Genomic DNA, 23,894 nt, shown 5'->3' with positions numbered 1-23,894 from the left:
GGGGCAGAGAGCTTGTTGCACAGAACAGCAGCGATTCAGCTCAAGCACAAATCCTGCCTAGAAGCACTGATAGGGAAGGGAGTGAGATTGGGAGAGAGTGCAATTTTGGGTTTAGTACACAGCGACTTTGTGCTACAGCACTGTTGTGTACTGCGTGTGTTGTACACAAATACTTAAGTGTATGTAGAGCATTTTTCAGCCCTCATAAGTGCATTCCACATACATACATCTAAGTAGTGTACTATTTTGTTCCTGTTAAAAGGCCTAGATACTGTAAAAGTAGAGGCAAAAGTAATCACCTGATGATGTTCTACGCAAATACTGTTTTAAGCATAGTGAAGCGTATTGTACTTCCCTCATATTAGCACTTGGTATGTCAGGGAGAGAAGTGCCAGGACGTGCACAGAGGAGTGGCAGAGGCCTAAATTCATCAGGCAGAGGTCGCAGCAGACTAGGGGCAAGTGGCAGCAGGAGTTGCAGCGAGAGGCCTGGGCTCCCGTTATCAGCTAGCGGTCGTGTCTCGACCAGCAACCCATCTGCTGTCATCGATTGGTTAACACGCTCATCCACATCATCACTAGTGTTGCTCGCGAATATTCGCAAAGCGAATTTTATTCGTGAATATCGCATATTCGCGAATTCGCGAATATTCGCGAATATAGCACTATATATTCGTACTTACGAATATTGTTATTTATTTTTTTTTTTTTCACAGTACACATCAGTGATCATCCCTCTCTCCTTCTAGCTTGTTTGGTTGAAAGAAGGCTCTAATAGTACTGTGTGAAACTGGCGTGCGAATTTTCACATATGCGAAAATTAGCATATGCTAATTTTCGCATATGCAAATTTTCATTTATATTAATTTTTATGCAAATTTCAGCATACGCGATTTTTCGCGCATGCGAAAATTAAACGAGGATATTACGAATATGCGAATATTCACGAATATATGACGAATATTCGTCCATATATTCGCGAATATTCGCGAATTTGAATATGGCCTATGCTGCTCAACACTAATCATCACAAGTGACATCTGATACCCCCAGTCAACAGTCGGTGGGTTCCTCAGACACAACCCTCACTTGGCATGGCCCAGGAGCAGTCCCTGTCCTCCCATTCCCTCTGCCCTATGCTGTTCCCTTCCCTAAAGAAGTATCTTATGCTGTGGGTTCAGCTCCACTATTCAGTGAGGACGATCTAATAGAGGACAGTCAGCAGCTACTGGACAGCCAAGAATAAGAATTGGAGGAGGCATCCGATGCTTCTTCCACTAGGCGGTCAAGTAGGGACGAGGGAGTGACGTGGGAGGCGATGTTGCAAGGGTTCAGGCTCCTGAAGCAGATACTGTTGGGGAACCTGAGGAGGACATCAGTGACGTGCACACAACTGTTGATGATGAAGCTGATCACAATTGGGAGCCGGGTGCAGGAGGGGCTTCATCATCATCAGGAGAAGAGGGTTGCAGGTTGCCCTTGAGGCAGCAGCTGAGTCAGCAAGGCTGTAGCATGGTTGGCAGTCAGCATGGTGGTAGAAGATGAAATTCTGGAGCCAAACGTGCCCGGGGGAGACCACCTGCTTCGCGTCAGTCTACCTTCCTGGGAGGTGGAACAGGGATTTCTGGAGACGTCGGCAGTAGCAGTCAATTATTGCGGACTGTTGGTGGGAAAATGAGCTACTCGGGGGTGTGTCAGTTTTTCATTAAGCATCCAGAGGAGGTTCACGTAGCCATATGCAAGATGTGTCAGCAGAAGGTGAAGCGTGGCCGGGTCCCAATGTTGGCACGACGGCCCTGCGTCAACATATGCTTCACCAACATAAAGCGGCCTGGGAGAACCGTGGCTCCGATGTAGTGGTCCAGTCTGCTGCATCCCCCAGTGGCACGCCGCTCCCTGTTTCAGCCAGCCAAGGCTCCACCACCTCAACCGAAGTGAGATGTGTGTCATACCCTCCTTCTGTCGCTCCAGATGCTCCTGGTCCTTCTACTTTTAGTCAACCATTCCGCCAGCAATCCATCGGCGAAGCCCTATCCAAGAGACAACAGTATGCGCCCACTCATCCAACGGCGCAGAAGTTGAATGTGCACCTGTCCAAGTTGCTGGTGCTGCAGTCCCTCTCTTTTCAAGTGGTGAACTCTGCACCTTTCAGAGAACTGAATGCTTGTGCCGAGCCGAGGTGGAGAGTCCCAAGCCGTCATTTCTTTGCGAAGAAGGCAGTACCAGCCCTGCTTAATTTTGTGGAAGAGAAGGTGGGCCAGTCCTTGAGCCTTTCGGTGTGTACCAAAGTGCATGGCAGCGCCGACGTCTGGAGCTGTAACTATGGTCTGGGACAATACATGTCCTTTACGGCTCACTGGGTGAATGTGGTTCCTGCACAGCCCCAACCCCAACTTGGACAGGTCATGCCGCTTCCTACTCCACGCTGTCAGCTCATTGGTCCTGTGACAGTGTGCGACGCCGCCTCCTCATCCTCCACCGTGTCCTCAGCCTCCACTGCCCGGACAAGTCTCAGTGTCCCCTTCAGCATACCATGTGTGCAGGGCTCGGCGGTGTCACGTTGTTTTTCACATGGTTTGCCTTGTTGAGTCAAACAGGGAAGGAACTGCTAGAAGTAATTCGTAAAGAAATCGGAGCATGGCTTACTCAACGAAAACTTGAAACTGACAACGGGAAGAACATCTTGTCTGCGTTGCGACAAGGAAGGCTGAGCCATGCACCCTGCATGGCACACGTGTTCAATCTGGTTGTCAAGTGGTTCCTGAAGTGCTCCCCCCATTTGCGAGACATCCTAACAATGGGAAGGAAACTGTGCATGCACTTTAGCCACTCGTACACCGCAAAGCACACCCTCCTTGAGCTGCAGCGTCAGAACGGTATCCCACAACATAGTCTTATTTGTGACGTTGCCACACGTTGGAATTCCACCCTACATATGTTGGACCGACTATACGAACAGAGAAGAGCCATCACCGATTTCTTGATGATCCAAGCGGATAGGGGGACTCCCCTGTGTAACTTTAATGTGAACCAGTGAAAGCTCATACGTGACAACTGCCGTTTGCTCAGGCCCTTTGAGGAAGCCACATTATTTGTAAGTCGACAGGATTACGGGATGAACAACTTAATTCCACTGCATCATTTCTTGCAACACGTGTTGGAAACGATAGCTGATCAGGGCACAGGAGACGTGGCGCCTACATCTCACAGCCACATGATCCCTGTGGGGGCTGAACTGGAGGAGGAGGGGAGAGGTACAGGGGAGCACAGTTTAGGTTTTGCAAGATGTGTAGTTTTTCTAGTCATCAGCCAGAGGAGCTAGGGGGTTATGAGGAAGGCGAGACAGAGGACCCAGACACACTGTGGCAGTATTCAGTGGAGATGGAGGCAGGGAGTCCCTCCGAGTCACAAATGGCACTATGCATGCTCGCTTGCTTGCGTAGTGACCGCCAATTTGTCACCATTCGGCAGCGGATGACTTCTGGCTCTCCACCTTATTGGACCCTCACTACCAGCACAAAATAGGGGCCTTTTTTTACACCCACTGAGAGGGAGGACAAACTGACCTACTACAGAGGCATCTTATGTATTCAGCACATCGGCACCATCATCCCTCCACTCGCAGGTCTGACTCGGGGGGGCCCCCTGCGCTCACCTTCCACTGCCATGGCTGCTGGGGAGGGGTGGCAGGAGCAGTACCAGCTCAATCAGCAGCAGCCTGAGTCTACAGTCGCTGATGAGTACCTTTCTTCACCCGCATAGTGAAGCAACTCATCAGTAGCAGGTAGACATGGAGCAGGACCTGAACCAGCAGGTGGTGGCATACCTTGACATGGCCATGCCAACAAACCTTGAAGATCAGCTAGACTTCTGGGCAGCCAAACTTGATTTATGGCCGCGAATAGAAGAGTTTGCCCTGAAAAAGCTGTCCTGCCCGGCCAGTAGTGTGCCATCAGAGCGGATGTTTAGTGCGGCCGGGGCCATAGTCACCACAAGGAGAACTCGCCTGTCCACGAAAAATGTGTAGAGACTCACCTTTGTGAAGTTAAATCAGGCATGGATCAGCCAGGATTTCCAGCCACCAATGCCTGATGCATCAGAGTAGATTGACCATGGTGCCACACCAACACTGCACAAATATGGATAGTGCCAAACAGATTTAAGGTGCTGCTCCCCAGTTACAAACATTTCTCCACATCAGACCTTTTTTCACCCACCTTCGTCACTGAGTACTGGTATTGCCACCCACCGCACCACTCTATCCCCCGGTCACTATTAGGACTCCTGATGCTGCTGCTGGCACCTCCAGGCTGTCTCATTCTGCCACCATATGTTATCCTCATTCTTCAGCCACCTCCACACTGTGTTATTCAGCCACTATATGGTCTCCTCATACTGATGGGACATTACCTAAATTTTTTTAGGGTAGCACTAGCTACCATAAATCTTCAATTTAAATGTGAAGATTTATCTTTTAATCTTAGGGAAGATGAGGCTCTATGGTGTCCTCATGCTGCCAACACCTCCACGCTATGTCATTCAGTCACTATATGGTCTCCTCATGCTGCCAACACCTCCACGCTATGTCATTCAGTCACTATATGGTCTCCTCATGCTGCCAACACCTCCACGCTGTGCCATTCAGCCACTATATGGTCTCCTCATGCTGCCAACACCTCCACGCTGTGTCATTCAGTCACTATATGGTCTCCTCATGCTGCCAACACCTCCACGCTGTGTTATTCAGCCACTATATGGTCTCCTCTTGCTGCCAACACCTCCACGCTGTGTCATTCAGTCACTATATGGTCTCCTCATGCTGCCAACACCTCCACGCTGTGTCATTCAGCCACTATATGGTCTCCTCTTGCTGCCAACACCTCCATGCTGTGTCATTCAGTCACTATATGGTCTCCTCATGCTGCCAACACCCCCACGCTGTGTCATTCAGTCACTATATGGTCTCCTGACACTGATGCCACCTCCAGGCTCTGTCATTGTGCTGCTGTGCAGCAGTGATTCTAAGAGCGATGCCGGTAATCTGCATGTTATTCTGAATAACAGTATTATTTCACTACCCCAGCACACTCCATATGTGTGTTACAGCAAGGCAAAGTGTTCTATACCCCTATTGAGGCTCGCTGTAGGCCAGAAATAGCCATTTTTAAAACAATTTGACGCAAAAAAATTCGTACCGAACCGAATATTTTTGGAAAATTTGGTGAATTGTCCGAATCAAATTTTTGCTCATCTCTAATCTCTGCTCTTAGAGCAGACATAATATATGAACATTGGGGGGGGATTTATCATTAGGCGTCTATTGTAGACACAGATCTCCCCCTTTACACTGCTTGTATAGTATTCATTCTTGCTCAAAATTTACAGAAGTTGTGCACGTCCTTTGATAAATTTTGTGCAAATATAGAAACACCCCGTCTCTGTACTGTGAACTCCCTCTACCGCACACTTCACAGAGCGGTGGCATTTTCCCGCTGTACACTGCTCACATAGCTAGAAGTGCCGGAGCAGCAGTGTGCGCCAAACAAAACTCTGCTCAATAGTAAAATCGTAAATCTTTATAAAGTACACGGAGGGGGAGATTCTCAAAGAATTTTGCGCCCCAAAAAAATAAAAATAAAATTGGCACGAAAAGTATCGACCACATTTTTTAAGGAGCTTTGTGATGCGGTTTACACTGTTCACGTCAGTTTTGTAAAAGTGGGCGTGGCATGATATTTTCAAAGGGATCAGAGTCTGGTTTACATCAAAAATTTCACACCAGCTTTTTGATTTGTTGTAGTTTTATTGTTTTGGTTTTTTTTTTCACACTTTTTTTTGTCAGAAGGTGTTATTTAAGTAATTATAAAAAAAAATATATTGAAAAATGTTATAAAAAAAAAAATTAAAAAAAATAAATAAATAAAAAAAAATAAAAAAAAAATAAAAAAAATAAAAATAAAATAAAATAAAATAAATAAATATATATATATATAGCAAAATCATCGGTAGTTGCAGTATCTTGTAATACCTTTTTTATTGGACCAACAAGATTTTGTAGAGAAGCTTTCGGGATTCCTCCCTTTATCAAGTCATAAGCATTTCTGAGCTCACAAGGAGAAAACACAGGTTCTATCTCACAAAATATGCAGGGGTTAAAACAACATATGTGGAGAATGGACAATAAGTTGGGCCATAAATTGTATAGCTATAGGACGATAGATACAGATAAGGATGAGGGGGAGAGGTGAGAATGGTGACGATAGATACAGATAAGGATGAGGGGGGGGGAGGTGAAAATGGTGACGATAGATACAGATAAGGATGAGGGGGGGGGAGATGAGAATGGTGACGATAGATACAGATAAAAAGGGGGGGGAGAGGTGAGAATGGTGATGATAGATACAGATAAGGATGAGGGGGGGGAGATGAGAATGGTGACGATAGATACAGATAAGAATGGGGGGGGGAGAGGTGAGAATGGTGATGATAGATACAGATAAGGATGAGGGGGGGGGAGAGGTGGGAGTGGTGATTATGCTGGACAGAGGAGAAAGGACAATTTTACTACAAACCCATAGACTGAAGATAAGACTTAGACAGGGGAGGGAGAGCAGGGGGGTAATGGTGTTAGAGCAGGGAGAGGGAAGACAGTTTAGCAAAGGTTATAGGAAACTTTGACAATGGGATAAGAAGCTTAAATCCACATTAAGTCCTCGGTTCTTGGAGTCTTAAGAACTATCATTTTGGCTTCAAATGTCTTTCTTTCCTGGATGTTCTTGAAGTTTCCTTTCAGGATCTTGATTTTGAGGTCCTGTAGGGAGTGACCTGTTTGGGTGAAATGGTGTCCAACTGGGGTGCAATAGTCCTTTTCTCTATGGTTGTTAATGGTTGATGGATGATCTGTGGCGTCACTGGACTAATACGGCTACTCCTAACTACTCTCATAATATAATATATATATTTTTTTGTGATAAGTTTCTCACTCTGCAATTTTGGCACAAAAAAATCCAATATGGCTGTAAAAAATAGTAATAATTTGGGCGCAAAAAAACAATGAATTTTCACATTTTCATATTTTCAAAGAAGCACAAGAGACCTTGAAAATGTGAGGAGAAAAAAAAGGTGTGAATAATATCGCTGGAACAGAAATTACTGGAGTTTTTGAGAATCTCCCCCAGAATGTCTGGGTTTAAAAAAATATGTAATTTTGCTGAACCATCTGTCCCCTTACCTCTATATCAGTGTTTACCAACCAGAATGCCTCCAAGTGTTGCAAAACTTGGCTTGCTGGGAGACGCAGTTTTGCAAAAGCTGGAGGCACCCTGGTTGGTAAACACTGAGTACATGTACCAGGGCTGAGTGTGTGATCATGTACATGTAGCAGAACTTAGTGTACGGCATGGGTATGGAGCAGAGCTGAATGTGTGTGATTATGTGTAAGCATTACCACACAGACACACACTCAACTCTGCTACATACACCTGATCACACAGTCAGCTATGCTGCATTTACACAATCACACACTCAGCTCTGCTACAAACACACACTTACACACTAAGCTCTGCTGCATTTACACAATCACACATTCAGCTCTGCTGCATATAAATTTACACACTCAGCTCTGCTGCATACACACAGTCAAGCACACAGCTCTGATGCTCTGAGGGAATAAGACAGAAGAATATATTTCAATATCCCAGGGCTCAATTGTTCAGATGCCACTGATGTTGACGATCACCTGAAATAGAAACACAAAGGATTCCATTCCCACTGGTGTCCTGTGAAAGGAAATGCTATAGACCTGTGCATTGACAGACCATTGTACTTGCGGTTACTGCGGTTCTACATCTATTCAACGTGAGACACCTGAATCCAGCAGGGAGCCGAGGCTTATCGGCTCTCTCGCGGGTTCCTGCGAGTGTGTGGCGTCTGACTTCACATCCGCTGCTAGCCGTGACTAAGTATACGTTAGGCCCCGCCCCCAGTCAACGTGAACACAGAGGGTGTGTGCAATTGCGCACGTAAGAGCCCACGCCCACTCAATCGCGGCATGGAACGCTGATGTGATTAGGAGTTAGAGTGTTTGACAGATAGGTCTATGGCTAAGGCACGAACATTACACTGGCTCCATTAGTAGGACAAAATTAATATCTCTACAGTAATCAGCAGAGAGGCACCAACAATTTACAGGGGACATCCGAGTAATTAAATAAAATTTATAATTTTAGTTATAATTTAAAGTTGGCAAAAAAAAGTTGTAAGGAGCCAAATGCCGTTCAAATCATAGGCAGAGATGACAATCAATCGAGTTTGTTATTAATATTATATCAGTAGTAAATAGAACATTAAAGATGGGGATCGATAGAGGCGGGTTAGGAAGACATTTTATACAGGGTAGATTATAAGTGCATGGGTTGGAACTATAATAGATACTGAGCAATAGGGTGAGAGGAATTCCACGTGGCCCCGCACGAATGGAGGGAGGTAACTATTTAAATTGTGAGGGATGTTGACATGGCGCTAAGGGATACTAAACTAGCCCTAAGAATCCCTGCACCCTAAAAAGGGCGGTCCCGCACAGGAACCTCCTATAGCCACACTTCATTCATACCTAGATAATGGTAATGACCACTATCTCCTGTCGGCTGACTACAGCCGTCCCTCACTGCCTAACTGGTCATTATTTGCCGAGGCCATCTGGGATCCAGTTTAGAGAAAACACCCAAATTGTATATGCTCATTCAGGCCCCTAGGGGCTACTGTTTTTAATCTATGTATCCACCGGCACTCTTTTTGTAATAATATACGGTCTATATCCCCCCTTCTTTCTGAGGTGAAAACTCTCTCAATACCTATAAAAGATAATTGATTAGCATTTCCAGCATGTACACTATTGATGTGATTAGCAATAGAGGTGTCACAATGGTTTCTAATGTCCCCAATATGTTCTAGTATCCTTTTCGTAAACTCTCTGCTGGTTTTCCCTACGTATGAAAGAGAACAAGAACAAACTACAAGATAGATGACTGCCTTAGTTGAACAATTATTAAAGTGTTGAATGGTGATAGATTCTGTTTGATGGGGTAAGATGTTCGTTCTCGCAACAAATTGGCAGGCCCAACAATGCCCACATTTAGAGCATCCTTTCATTGGAGCTAGACGACCCAGCCAGTTTTGTGTGATGGAATTAGGCTGTTGCAGATGGCTGTGGACTAGCAGGTCGCCAAGACTGCGGCCTTGTCTATATGTAATCTGTGGGAAAATTCCCTACAATTTCTTGTAGATCAGAGTCAATTTTTAAGATATCCCAATGTTTTGTTATAATATTACGTATAGGGATGGCTAGTTTGTCATATGTGCCTATGATTCTAGCAAGTGGTTTAGTGCTAGAGTGATCAATGTTCTGTTTTGGGGTCAAAAGTTAATTCTTGGGCTTCAAGGAGGCTTCTCTAAGGGCTTGATTCAGGATATAATCCTGATATCCCCTATTGCGGAATCGTTGTTTCAAAATGCGTGCCTCTCTCTTATAGTCCTCTGAGCGTGAACAGTTCCTCCTGAGGCGTATAAACTGTCCCTTGGGTATGTCCCTCTTAAGGGGACCCGGGTGGCAGCTTTTCCACCTCAGGAGGCTGTTCGTGGAGGTGGTTTTACGGTAAATTGTACTCTGGAGTGTGCCATCAGAGTCCCTCAAGATGTTAATGTCCAAGAAATTGAGTACTTGTTCCTGTGTTTCAAATGTAAAAAATAGGCCTATATCGTTAATATTAATAGCATGAATCAATTGTTCAAAGGTGTCTCTCGTGCCCTTCCACAGGACGAGCACGTCGTCGATGAAGCGTAGCCACATCAACGCAGATTCACTGAAATATTCTCGGGTGTCTGAGAAATGATGGTGGCCTCCCACCAACCCAGCGTGAGATTCGCGTAGCTGGGGGCACAGGGGCTCCCCATCACGGTCCCTCTGAGTTGGTGGTAGACTCGGCCTTGAAAAAGAAAATAGTTATGTGTAAGAGTGAACCTAAGCAGACGGAGCACAAACAAATTATGTTCATGGAATTGGGCACCTCGAAAGCTCAGAAAATACTCGACCGCTCGTAGACCAATCTGATGGTGGATGGAGGAGTAGAGGGCTTCGACATCTATGCTGGCTAAGATGGTATCATTGTCGATGGTTATGCCCTCTACCCGTTGGTAGCTGGACTATAAAACAAGGAATTCTGTTAAGAACAATAACTCTCAACATCCTCTAAAAATAAGACAGTAATGGAAGAATTTACGGAGAGTGAAGTGTATAACGTATCGGGCGCGGACAAAATATTATATCATGGAGACGCTGAATGATTGTTATTGGCATCTAGAGGGAAAAAATAAAATCACATGAAAATTCTCAGGATGTCATATTCCAAATGCAGGATTCAGAACCTCAGGAAAATCCTGAAAATGGAAATCCCAGAATCCTGTGGGGCTGAACATTTTATTTTAACAGACTAAAAAACTTTTTAAGTCACATTTTATCAAGATTTAAGATTTCATATCCATAAAACTGTAAGCAATAAATGAGAGTCTGGGATACAACTATTTGAAAGGTCCTGGCAGGGCTCTAGAGGAGCTTCTCTTATTACTCCAGGATATCACTGTATACAAGGTCCTGGCAGGGCTCTAGAGTAGCTTCTCCTATTACTCCAGGATATTACTGTATGCAAGGTCCTAGCAGGGCTCTAGAGGAGCTTCTCTTATTACTACAGGATATTACTATATACAAGGTCCTGGCAGGGTTCTAGAGGAGCTTCTCCTATTACTACAGGATATTACTGTATACAAGGTCCTGGCAGGGCTCTAGAGGAGCTTCTCCTATTACTCCAGGATATTATTGTATACAAGGTCCTGGCAGGGCTCTAGAGGAGCTTCTCCTATTACTACAGTATATCACTGTATACAAGGTCCTGGCAGTGTTCTAGAGGAGCTTCTCCTATTACTCCAGGATATCACTGTATACAAGGTCCTGGCAGGGCTCTAGAGGAGCTTCTCCTATTACTCCAGGATATTACTGTATGCAAGGTCCTAGCAGGGCTCTAGAGGAGCTTCTCCTATTACTCCAGGATATTACTGTATGCAAGGTCCTAGCAGGGCTCTAGAGGAGCTTCTCCTATTACTCCAGGATATTACTGTATGCAAGGTCCTAGCAGGGCTCTAGAGGAGCTTCTCTTATTACTACAGGATATTACTGTATATAAGGTCCTGGCAGGGTTCTAGAGGAGCTTCTCCTATTACTCCAGGATATTACTGTATACAAGGTCCTGGCAGGGTTCTAGAGGAGCTTCTCCTATTACTACAGGATATTACTGTATACAAGGTCCTGGCAGGGCTCTAGAGGAGCTTCTCCTATAGGATATTACTGTATACAAGGTCCTGGCAGGGCTCTAGAGGAGCTTCTCCTATTACTCCAGGATATTACTGTATACAAGGTCCTGGCAGGGCTCTAGAGGAGCTTCTCCTATTACTACAGTATATCACTGTATACAAGGTCCTGGCAGTGTTCTAGAGGAGCTTCTCCTATTACTCCAGGATATCACTGTATACAAGGTCCTGGCAGGGCTCTAGAGGAGCTTCTCCTATTACTCCAGGATATTACTGTATGCAAGGTCCTAGCAGGGCTCTAGAGGAGCTTCTCTTATTACTACAGGATGTTACTGTATACAAGGTCCTGGCAGGGTTCTAGAGGAGCTTCTTCTATTACTACAGGATATTACTGTATACAAGGTCCTGGCAGGGCTCTAGAGGAGCTTCTCCTATAGGATATTACTGTATACAAGGTCCTAGCAGGGCTCTAGAGGAGCTTCTCCTATTACTCCAGGATATTACTGTATACAAGGTCCTGGCAGGGCTCTAGAGGAGCTTCTCCTATTACTACAGGATATTACTGTATACAAGGTCCTGGCAGGGCTCTAGAGGAGCTTCTCCTATTACTTCAGTATATCACTGTATACAAGGTCCTGGCAGGGCTCTAGCAACCTCTACTCTCTTGTCATGAGGACTAGGAGAACTGAAAATTAAAGATGAGAATCTGCTGAAAATATGATATAGAGGTTATCTAATGTCTAGAAATTGTGCTGCTCCTAATCTGCACCCCTGACAGCGCCTCCTGAAAATAAATTACCTGCCTGAGGTGTAATGACAATGCTTGGCACTAGAAATGTGATTTTTTTCAAATATCCATCTTTATCACATTCAAAGGAAGGACCGCCATGGAAGGCTGACCAGTAGAAAAACAGGACTTGGGGCGCTGGACTCACAGGATTGAGTTTCATATAAAATGATTTTATTTAGAAGGAGAGATGCTACGTAAAACAATCTAACGTTTCTACCCCAAACAGGGCTCTTCATCAGGCACACAAGCATTGAAATTAGCGTCACTTAAAAACAATTGTGTAAGAATTCTTCTGGGTGACCGGGACTGCAGCACTCACAGGACCGAAACAGGGTTAAAGATCATACACTCAAAATAACACTCAAAGAATAACAAAGCCGAGTTGACTGTATCGGCAGAAGCGCTCCGGGGACCTTGTTTCTGGCCGCTGGCTGCGCTGGACGATCGTAGTCAGATGCGCTTGAGCATCTGGTTCTGTATTTCTAGACAGCAGTGGACGGAGCGCTGGAAGCGTTGTATAGCCTGTGAATAAAGTGGATGAGTTGTGCAAAATCCCGTGTAGGAATTGCTGGGAGATAATACTACTCGAGTGATTCCATGTAAGTGACTGAGGATTCCTGCTGCTACATGAAGTCACTTACATGAAATCACTCGAGTAGTATTATCTCCCAGCAATTCCTACACAGGATTGTGCAGAACTCATCCACTTTATTCACAGGCTATACAAGTAGAGATGAGCAAACTTACAGTAAATTCGATTTGTCACAAAATTCTCGGCTCGGCAGTTGATGACTTTTCCTGCATAAATTAGTTCAGCTTTCAGGTGCTCCCGTGGGCTGGAAAAGGTGGATACAGTCCTAGGAAAGAGTCTCCTAGGACTGTATCCACCTTTTCCAGCCCACCGGAGCACCTGAAAGCTGAACTAATTTACACAGGATAATTCATCAACTGCCGAGCCGAGAAGTTCGTGACGAATCAAATTTACTGTATGTTCGCTAATCTCTATATACAACGCTTCCAGCGCTCCGTCCACTGCTGTCTAGAAATACAGAACCAGATGCTCAAGCGCATCTCACTACGATCGTCCAGCACAGCCAGCGGCCAGTAGTGCTGGGCGGTATACCGGTATGAATCGGATACCGTTTTTTTTTCTCCCACGGTATGGATTTTTGCCCATACCACTATACCGTTCGGCCCCCTTCCCCACCCTCTGGATGAATTGTAGAGCCCAGCGCGGCTCCCTCACTTGTCCCACAGAAGCAGGCGCAGCACTACGCAAATAGCGCAGGGCTAACGTAGGCAGCGCTAGGAGCCTAGCGTTAGCCCTACGCTATTTGCGTAGTACTGCGCATGCGCATTACTACGTTAGCTGCACACAAAGCTTTTAAATCTGTTCCCGTACCCTGAGAGCTGAAAGGGACGGGGAACAGAGCCGCGCTCGGCATTCTTGTGACACCGCTAGTGGGAACAGGAACCCCGATAGCGGTGATGGTAGCGATCGCGCTCGCGGGGGGCACATTTGACACCGCTAGTGGGCACAGGGACCCCATGGGGGGGGGGACAGGTGGTAATACCGTGATAAATAATAAAAAAAAAATACTGTGATATTCATTTTAGGCCATACCGCCCAGCACTAGCGGCCAGAAACAAGGTCCCTGCAGCGCTTATGCTGATACGGTAAACTCGGCTTTGCTATTCTTTGAGTGCAATTTTTTTATTAAAGGGGTACTCCGCTGCTCAGCGTTTGGAGCAAACTGGGAGCTCATGACATCATAGCCCCGCCCCTTTGTGATGTCACGCCACGCCCCCTCAATGCAAGTCTATGGGAGGGGGCGTGACAGTTGTCACACCCTCTCCCATAGACTTGCATTGAGGGGCAGTACGTGACGTCATGCAGGGGTGGGGCTATGACATCATGAGCTACTGGCGCCGGCTCCAGCATTCGCAACAGTTTGCTCCAAACGCTGAGCAGCGGAGTACCCCTTTAAAGGTATATATTTTAGTAACTCTCTGCTGACATCTCTGTCCATTTTAGTAACTGTCCAGAGTAGGAGAAAATCCCCATAGCAAACATATGCTGCTCTCGACAGTTCCTAAAATGGACAGAGATGTCAGCAGAGAGCACTGTGGTCGTGACATCAGAGAAATCCAAAAAGAAAACCATTTCCTCTGTAGTATACAGCCCCTAAAAAGTACTGGAAGGATTAAGATTTTTTAATAGAAGTAATTTACAAATCTGTTTAACTTTCTGGCACCAGTTGATTTAAAAAAAAGGAAAGTTTTCCACAGGAGTACCACTTTAAGGATGTACATTACCATTGTGCCCTGACTACCAATGAGCCTTTGGTTCATATTCTACATAGTTTTTATATATTTATTATTTTTAATGTATGATCTTTAACCCAGTTTTGGTTCCGGTAGTGCTCCAGTCTCGGTCACCCAGAAGTATTCCAACACAATTTTTTTTAAGTGACAATATTTTCAAAGCTTGTGTGCCTGATGAAGAGCCCTGTTTGGGCTAGAAAAGTTAGATTGTTTTACGTAGCATCTCTCCTTCTAAATAAAATCATTTTACATGACACTCGATCCTGTGAGTCCAGCGGACCGGCCATTATATTCATGCACAATTAGATATTTTGCTCTTAGCATTACACATCTAGGTAAGGTGCCATCTTTTTTTTCACCTTTCCAGACCTGATTTATCCCATTGATCTGCACTTGGTGCAAACCTTTATTTTCCTCTGCTTTTCCATTTTGATCACATGGAGCATTTTTTATTTTTATTTTTTTAAGAGGAAAGAAAGTGGAGCAGCCGGTTCAGAGGACGGTGAACCAGTTATGTAATGTATAGAAAGGATATTACCTACCATAACCCACCAACGTATCTTATCACAGATGAATTGCTTGCACCACGATGGTATCTAAAGTGAAAAATAAAGTCAAATCTTGTTTATAATCAAGACTCGTAAAACTTCATAGTCCAAAAACACCATAAATAATTCTGGTTATTGCTGACCAACCCTGACACTGAAGGACTGATAAGAGGAGACGTCACTGTGTGAACGGTCCCAGCAGGACTCTAGATCAGCAGATGGGTGAAGTGCAAGAAAACCCACAGGACGGGTATGATCTCCCCTGTGTCACTATAATGACTAGACGTCCACTGTAAGCATCTCCATCTGGACGCACAATACGTCCCCCACATCTGTCCCGTCTATCAGAGGATCTTGGACTCTGTTCATGGAATAAGTCATTTATTTATCTGTCAGTTTTTGTAATGTGGAAGGAATCTGATATATAAGGGAGATCATACAATGTGTCTACAGGGAGGAATCACCCCTGAGATGGAAGGTGACCATGATAACAGAGGGTCACAAGTTATTTTACATTAGAAGCTCTAACTTTATCTTCAGTAATACTCATCCTGACCACATGGAGTGCTGTTATAGGAGCCACACAGAACACAATGTGTGAAATGATGTAACATGACAATGAGAGAGATGATGTGAGGGGTCGGATGTGATATAAAGTATATAAAGTATGATTACCACTCACCGGGAGATAATTGATGGCTTTATTGAGGAGCTCTAAGGTTCCATGAATTATCTTCTAAAGAGAAACATAAAATGACATCTGGTTCTAAATCAAAATTCTCAAGATTTAAGATTCTAAAATATTGTCCAAATGAAATATACAAAAATCTGTGACTACAATAGAGAATAAAGAGTGGGGACAGTACAGGAACCTGGAGGGTGTAGTGACCAGGGAGAGTAAGTATAGAGCGCCCCCTAGTGTGAATGACAAGATCCACACCTTAGAATCAGTTATAAAGATTGAGAAGTTTCACGTGTTGTCTTATTGAAGGAACATTAAGAGGTTTGGGTACAGTGTCCAGTTACTTACTCTGGACCATATGATGATGGTATTTGGCTCAGATTTGCTCACATTCTTCTCACTTGTCTCTGAAACTGTAGAAAAATAATAAATGAGACTTTGAGTAACATAAAAGACATCACTCCCAATATATCTAGAAAGAAAATCAGGATAAACACAAGTGCTATAGGACATGTGCTAAATCATTCCTGGGACCACAACCGTAGCAGGACTATAAACAATTCCACCTCTACTGTCCCATAATTATTCCACCAACCCCTGATCTAGATCACATGATCCTCTGCATCAGCCAGAACAAGACTTCTTCCACTCTTTGGACTATATTTCCCTCAATGAAAGCAGTAAGGCCCGACCCTGTCAATAAGTAAGGAGAGTACCTGGCACTGATAATAAGTAATAAGGAAGGATAGTACCTGGCACTGATAATAAGTAATAAGGAAGGATAGTACCTGGCACTGATAATAAGTAATAATAAGGATAGTACCTGGCACTGATAATAAGTAAGGATAGTAACTGGCACTGATAATAAGTTATAAGTAAATATAGTACTGGGCACTCATAATAAGTAATAAAAAGGATAGTTACGGGCACTGATAATAAATAACAAAAAGGATAGTACCTGGCACTGATAATAAGTAATAAAAAGGATAGTACTGGGCACTGATAATAAGTAATAATAAGGATAGTACCGGGCACTGATAATAAGTAATAATAAGGATAGTACCTGGCACTGATAATAAGTAATAAGAAAGGATAGTACCTGGCACTGATAATAAGTAATAATAAGGATAGTACCTGGCACTGATAATAAGTAATAAGTAAATATAGTACCGGGCACTGATAATAAGTAATAATAAGGATAGTACCTAGCACTGATGATAAGTAATAAGTAAAGATAGTACCGGGCACTGATAATAAGTAATAATAAGGATAGTACCTGGCACTGATAATAAGTAATAAGTAAGGATAGTACCTCGCACTGATAATAAGTAATAATAAGGATGATACCTGGCACTGGTAATAAGTAATAATAAGGATAGTACCTGACACTGATAATAAGTAATAACAGGGAAAGTACTGAGCACTGATAATAAGTAATAATAAGGATAGTACTGGGCACGGGTAATAAGTAATAATAAGGATAGTACTGGGCACTGGTAATAAGTAATAATAAGGATAGTACCAGGCACTGATAATAAGTAATAATAAGGATAGTACCTGGCACTGATAATAAGTAATAATAAGGATAGTACCGGGCACTGATAATAAGTAATAATAAGGATAGTACTGGGCACGGGTAATAAGTAATAATAAGGATAGTACTGGGCACTGATAATAAGTAAAAATAAGGACAGTACCTGGCACTGATAATAAGTAATAAGGAAGGATAGTACCTGGTACTGATAATAAGTAATAATAAGGATAGTACCTGGCACTGATAATAAGTAATAATAAGGATAGTACTGGGCACGGGTAATAAGTAATAATAAGGATAGTACTGGGCACTGATAATAAGTAAAAATAAGGACAGTACCTGGCACTGATAATAAGTAATAAGGAAGGATAGTACCTGGTACTGATAATAAGTAATAATAAGGATAGTACCTGGCACTGATAATAAGTAATAATAAGGATAGTACCGGGCACTGATAATAAGTAAAAATAAGGACAGTACCTGGCACTGATAATAAGTAATAAGGAAGGATAGTACCTGGCACTGATAATAAGTAATAAGGAAGGATAGTACCTGGCACTGATAATAAGTAATAATAAGGATAGTACCTGGCACTGATAATAAGTAATAATAAGGATAGTACTGGGCACGGGTAATAAGTAATAATAAGGATAGTACTGGGCACTGATAATAAGTAAAAATAAGGACAGTACCTGGCACTGATAATAAGTAATAAGGAAGGATAGTACCTGGTACTGATAATAAGTAATAATAAGGATAGTACCTGGCACTGATAATAAGTAATAATAAGGATAGTACCGGGCACTGATAATAAGTAAAAATAAGGACAGTACCTGGCACTGATAATAAGTAATAAGGAAGGATAGTACCTGGCACTGATAATAAGTAATAAGGAAGGATAGTACCTGGCACTGATAATAAGTAATAATAAGGATAGTACCTGGCACTGATAATAAGTAATAATAAGGATAGTACCTGGCACTGATAATAAGTAATAAGTAAAGATAGTACCGGGCACTGATAAGTATTAATAGGGATAGTACCTGGCACTGATAATAAGTAAGGATAGTAACTGGCACTGATAATAAGTAATAATAAGGATAGTACTGGGCACTGATAATAAGTAATAAAAAGGAGAGTACTGAGCACTGATAATAAGTAATAATAAGGATAGTACCTGGCACTGATAATAAGTAATAATAAGGATAGTACTGGGCACTGGTAATAAGTAATAATGAGGATAGTACCTGGCACTGGTAATAAGTAATAATAAGGATAGAACCTGACACTGAAAATAAGTAATAATAAGGATAGTACCTGACACTGATAATAAGTAATAATAAAGATAGTACCTGACACTGATAATAAGTAATAAGGATAGTACCTGGCACTGATAATAAGTAATAATAAGGATAGTACCTGGCACTGATAATAAGTAATAATAAGGATAGTACTGGGCACTGGTAATAAGTAATAATAAGGATAGTACGGGCACTGTTAATAAGTAAGAATAGTACCTGGCACTGATAATAAGTAATAAGTAAGGATAGTACCTGGTACTGGTAATAAGTAATGATAGTAGCTGGCAATGATAATAAGTAATAATAAGGATAGTATTGGGCACTGATAAAAAGTAATAATAAGGATAGTACCGGGCACTGATAATAAGTAATAATAAGGATAGTACCTGGCACTGATAATAAGTAATAAGTAATGATAGTACCTGGTACTGATAATAAGTAATAAGTAATGATAGTACCTGGTACTGATAATAAGTAATAAGTAATGATAGTACCTGGTACTGATAATAAGTAATAAGTAATGATAGTACCTGGCACTGATAATAAGTAATAAGTAATGATAGTACCTGGCACTGATAATAAGTAATGATAGTATCTGGCACTGATAATAAGTAGTAAGTAATGATAGTACCTGGCACTGATAATAAGTAATAAGAAAGGATAGTACCTGGCACTGATAATAAGTAATAAGTAATGATAGTACCTGGCACTGATAATAAGTAATAAGTTAGGATAGTACCTGGCACTTATAATAAGTAATAAGAAAGGATTGTACCTGGTACTGATAATAAGTAATAAGTAATGATAGTAACTGGCACTGATAATAAGTAATAAGTTAGGATAGTACCTGGCACTGATAATAAGTAATAAGAAAGGATAGTACTGGGCACTGATAATAAGTAATAATAAGGATAGTACCTGGCACTGATAATAAGTAATAATAAGGATAGTACTGGGCACTAATAATAAGTAATAAGTAAAGATAGTACCTGGCACTGATAATAAGTAATAATAAGGATAGTACCTGGCACTGATAATAAGTAATAAGTAAGGATAGTACCTGGTACTGATAATAAGTAATAAGTAATGATAGTAGCTGGCACTGATAATAAGTAATAAGTTAGGATAGTACCTGGCACTGATAATAAGTAATAATAAGGATAGTACCTGGCACTGATAATAAGTAATAAGTAAAGATAGTACCTGGCACTGATAATAAGTAATAAGTAAAGATAGTACCTGGCACTGATAATAAGTAATAATAAGGATAGTACCTGGCACTGATAATAAGAAATAATAAGGATAGTACTGGGCACTGATAATAAGGATAGTACCGGGCACTGATAATTAGTGTTGCTCGCGAATATAGCGCTATATATTGGTAATTACGAATATATATATATTTTTTTAATTATTATTATTTTTTCACAGTACACATCACAGTGATCAGCCCTCTCTACTTCCAGCTTGTGTGGTGTAAAGAAGGCTCTAATACTACTGTGTGAGACTGGTGCGCGAATTTTCGCATATGCGAAAAATAGCATATGATAATTTTCGCATATGCAAATTTCTGTTTTCTGCTAATTTTTGTATATGGTAATTTTCGCATACGCGAGAATATTACGAATATGCGAATATTCGCGAATATATGACGAATATTCATCCATATATTCGCGAATATTCGCGAATTCGAATATGGCCTATGCCGCTCAACACTACTGATAATAAGTAATAATAAGGATAGTACCTGGCACGGATAATAAGTAATAAGTAATGATAGTACCTGGCACTGATAATAAGTAATAAGTAATGATAGTACCTGGCACTGATAATAAGTAATGATAGTACCTGGCACTGATAATAAGTAATGATAGTACCTGGCACTGATAATAAGTAGTAAGTAATGATAGTACCTGGCACTGATAATAAGTAATAAGAAAGGATAGTACCCGGTACTGATAATAAGTAATAATAAGGATAGTACCTGGCACTGATAATAAGTAATAAGAAAGGATAGCATCTGGCACTGATAATAAGTTATAATAAGGATAGTACTTGACACTGGTAATAAGTAATAATAAGGATAGTACCTGGCACTGATAATAAGTAATAATAAGGATAGTACTGGGCACTGGTAATAAGTAATAATAAGGATAGTACTGGGCACTGGTAATAAGTAATAATAAGGATAGTACCTGGCACTGATAATAAGCAATTAGTAAGGGTAGTACCTGGCACTGATGGGGTTACATTGACTTCAGAGACGTGCAGAGTCATGTGTAGTCCGACCATATATCCCATTTTGAACCGGACCGTCAATTTTTTTGCTGTTTTTTTTCCTGTATTTAGACTGTCACTTCTTTATTACAAAAATATTTAGATTTTGTCCCATTTTTAAAAACGAAACTGAACAAAATAGACATTTCTGTATTTTCTGTGACTCAGCAGCCACTGGTCATGTTCTTAATGTGTCCATGGCTTGTGCCACCTGATCTTAAATTGTCAGCCAGTGCCATGGCCACAATAAATCAGTGATCGGTGGCTGCCTCCTGCAGCAGGGGACGTCAGGAGAATGTGGGCCTGGACCCTGGTGTGGACCCTGGAGCGGGCACTGCTGTGGACCCTTGTGTGGACCCTGGTGTGGACCCTGGAGCGGGTACTGGTGTGGACCCTGGAGCGGACCCTGGTATGGAACCTGGTGTGGACCCTGGTGTGGGCACTGGCGTGGACCCTGGAGCGGGCACTGGTGTGGACCCTGGAGCGGGCACTGGTGTGGACCCTAGTGTGGACCCTGGAGCGGGTACTGGTGTGGACCCTGGAGCGGACCCTGGTATGGAACCTGGTGTGAACCCTGGTGTGGGCATTGGTGTGGACCCTGGAGCAGGCACTGGTGTGAACCCTGGTGTGGACCCTGGAGCGGGCACTGGTGTGGACCCTGGAGCGGGCACTGGTGTGGGCCCTGGTGTGGACCCTGGAGCGGGTACTGGTGTGGACCCTGGAGCGGACCCTGGCATGGAACCTGGTGTGGACCCTGGTGTGAACCCTGGCGTGGGCACTGGTGTGGACCCTGGAGCGGGCACTGGTGTGGACCCTGGTGTGGACCCTCGAGCGGGCACTGGTGTGGACCCTGGAGCGGACCCTGGCATGGAACCTGGTGTGGACCCTGGTGTGAACCCTGGTGTGGGCACTGGTTTGGACCCTGGAGCGGGCACTGGGACTAAACTACCTACAGCTTCAGTTCTCTGCTCCTCCTCCGGACCAGGGACGTCCTGCTGTGACCCAGTTGTACCATTAGATCCCATCTCCGTACCGGAGGAGAAGTGGAGGGGCAGTTGAAAAGTATGAATTTTCATAGGTGGTTTTGATGGAACAATGTCTAATTTCGGAGAATTTTAGCCCTTTGCTAGTTTGAAGTACCCCAAAACTATTGTGTTCATCATTTGTTACAGAAGAGACCACAGAGTTGGGGAAATTTTGGGAAAAGACTGTTAAAATAAGGGGTGGGTTATGAAGAGATGGTGTTTTTTATTTTAATTATTTTAACCTAATTACAGCTCTCAAACATTAAATCTCATATTCTTACCTTAAGTAACATCTACCCTCACCCCCCATACCATTAACAGTAATGTTACATAACCCCCATACCATTTACAGTAATGTTACATAACCCCCCATACCATTTACAGTAATGTTACATAATCCCCCCATACCATTTACAGTAATGTTACATAACCCCCCATACCATTAACAGTAATGTTACATAACCCCCATACCATTTACAGTAATGTTACATAACCCCCCATACCATTTACAGTAATGTTACATAATCCCCCCATACCATTTACAGTAATGTTACATAACCCCCCATACCATTTACAGTAATGTTACATAACCCCCCATACCATTTACAGTAATGTTACATACCCCCCATACCATTTACAGTAATGTTACATACCCCCCCCATACCATTTACAGTAATGTTACATAACCCCCCCATACCATTTACAGTAATGTTACATAACCCCCCATATCATTTACAGTAATGTTACATAACCCCCCCATATCATTTACAGTAATGTTACATACCCCCATACCATTTACAGTAATGTTACATAACCCCCCATACCATTTACAGTAATGTTACAAACCCCCCCATACCATTTACAGTAAGGTTACATAATCCCCCCCATACCATTTACAGTAATGTTACATAACCCCCCCCCCATATCATTTACAGTAATGTTACATAACCCCCCCCATATCATTTACAGTAATGTTACATAACCCCCCATACCATTTACAGTAATGTTACATAACCCCCCCATATCATTTACAGTAATGTTACATAACCCCCCCATATCATTTACAGTAATGTTACATAACCCCCCCCATATCATTTACAGTAATGTTACATAACCCCCCATACCATTTACAGTATTGTTACATAACCACTCCAGTTTTTGCCATCCCAATTTCCCGCTTCTGTCTATGGTCCGCCTAGTCATGTGATCACTTATCTGGTGGTCACTACTGTCTGGGCTCGAGCTGTGACTTCCTGCTGGAGAGGGGAGAAGGAGCTGATACCTTTCTTCATGATGTGAGGTAATAATTGCTGCAGCTTCTCGTTCAAAAGGGCCTCAGAAATTTTATCTGCTTTGCTGACAAGGAAGAGTTGGGCGGCCATGTTGAGTATAGAAGGCTGACCCGCGAGGATCTCCATCTTCTTCTCTGAGGAGCTGCAGTCCAGGTCATCGACCACCACAACCACATTCTTCTTCCCTGTAATAATAAGACAAGATCAGAGGGAAACAAGGAAACAGTGTGAAAGGAGGGAACACTCCACTTACAATGGGTGGATCACAGAGCTGAGGCCTTGTTACATTGTATCGGTGCAGTCAGAAAAGCTATCAAACTGAAGACCAGGGCAGATATGTAATGGAAGGAGATTGGTAATGGGGGATGTGGAGGTGGTAATGTTACACTGGACCAGGTTATCTCAGGGGCCACAGAGACCATCTGCCATTTACTGACTGGTATGTCCGAATCTGATCCCTCATGTGGTGGAATCTCCTGATCTGATCTCTCATGTGATCTCCTGATCTGATCTCTCTTGTGAAGGACTCTCCTGATCTGATCTCTCATGTGGAGGAATCTCCTGATCTGATCTCTCATGTGGAGGAATCTCCTGATCTGATCTCTCATGTGGAGGAATCTCCTGATCTGATCTCTCATGTGGAGGAATCTCCTGATCTTATCTCTCATGCCGAGGAATCTCCTGATCTGATCCTCATGTGGAGGAATCTCCTGATCTGATCTCTCATGTGAAGGACTCTACTGATCTAATCTCTCATGTGGTG

General features: G+C 42.9%; 2 protein-coding genes across 5 annotated transcripts in view; one reads left to right on the top strand and one right to left on the bottom strand.

Annotated features, from left to right (window-relative positions):
• The window catches only part of LOC130284975 (proto-oncogene Mas-like), a 69,144-nt gene that overhangs the window by 14,957 nt on the left and 30,293 nt on the right, over positions 1-23,894 (top strand). The gene's annotated exons all lie outside the window — the stretch shown is intronic.
• Positions 1-23,894, bottom strand: part of LOC130284976 (uncharacterized) — a 41,097-nt gene that overhangs the window by 4,377 nt on the left and 12,826 nt on the right. For both annotated transcript variants that reach the window (XM_056535989.1, XM_056535988.1), the window contains exons 4-7: positions 23,122-23,316; positions 16,051-16,115; positions 15,703-15,756; positions 15,015-15,068 (exon numbers count right to left, since the gene is read on the bottom strand). In XM_056535989.1, coding sequence (XP_056391964.1) covers positions 15,015-15,068; positions 15,703-15,756; positions 16,051-16,115; positions 23,122-23,316 — 368 coding nt within the window. The remainder of the gene's footprint in view (positions 1-15,014; positions 15,069-15,702; positions 15,757-16,050; positions 16,116-23,121; positions 23,317-23,894) is intronic.

Source organism: Hyla sarda, chromosome 8 (genome assembly GCF_029499605.1).
Source record: "Hyla sarda isolate aHylSar1 chromosome 8, aHylSar1.hap1, whole genome shotgun sequence".
Taxonomy (NCBI): Eukaryota; Metazoa; Chordata; class Amphibia; order Anura; family Hylidae; genus Hyla; species Hyla sarda.
This window is presented reverse-complemented; position numbering and strand designations above follow the sequence as displayed.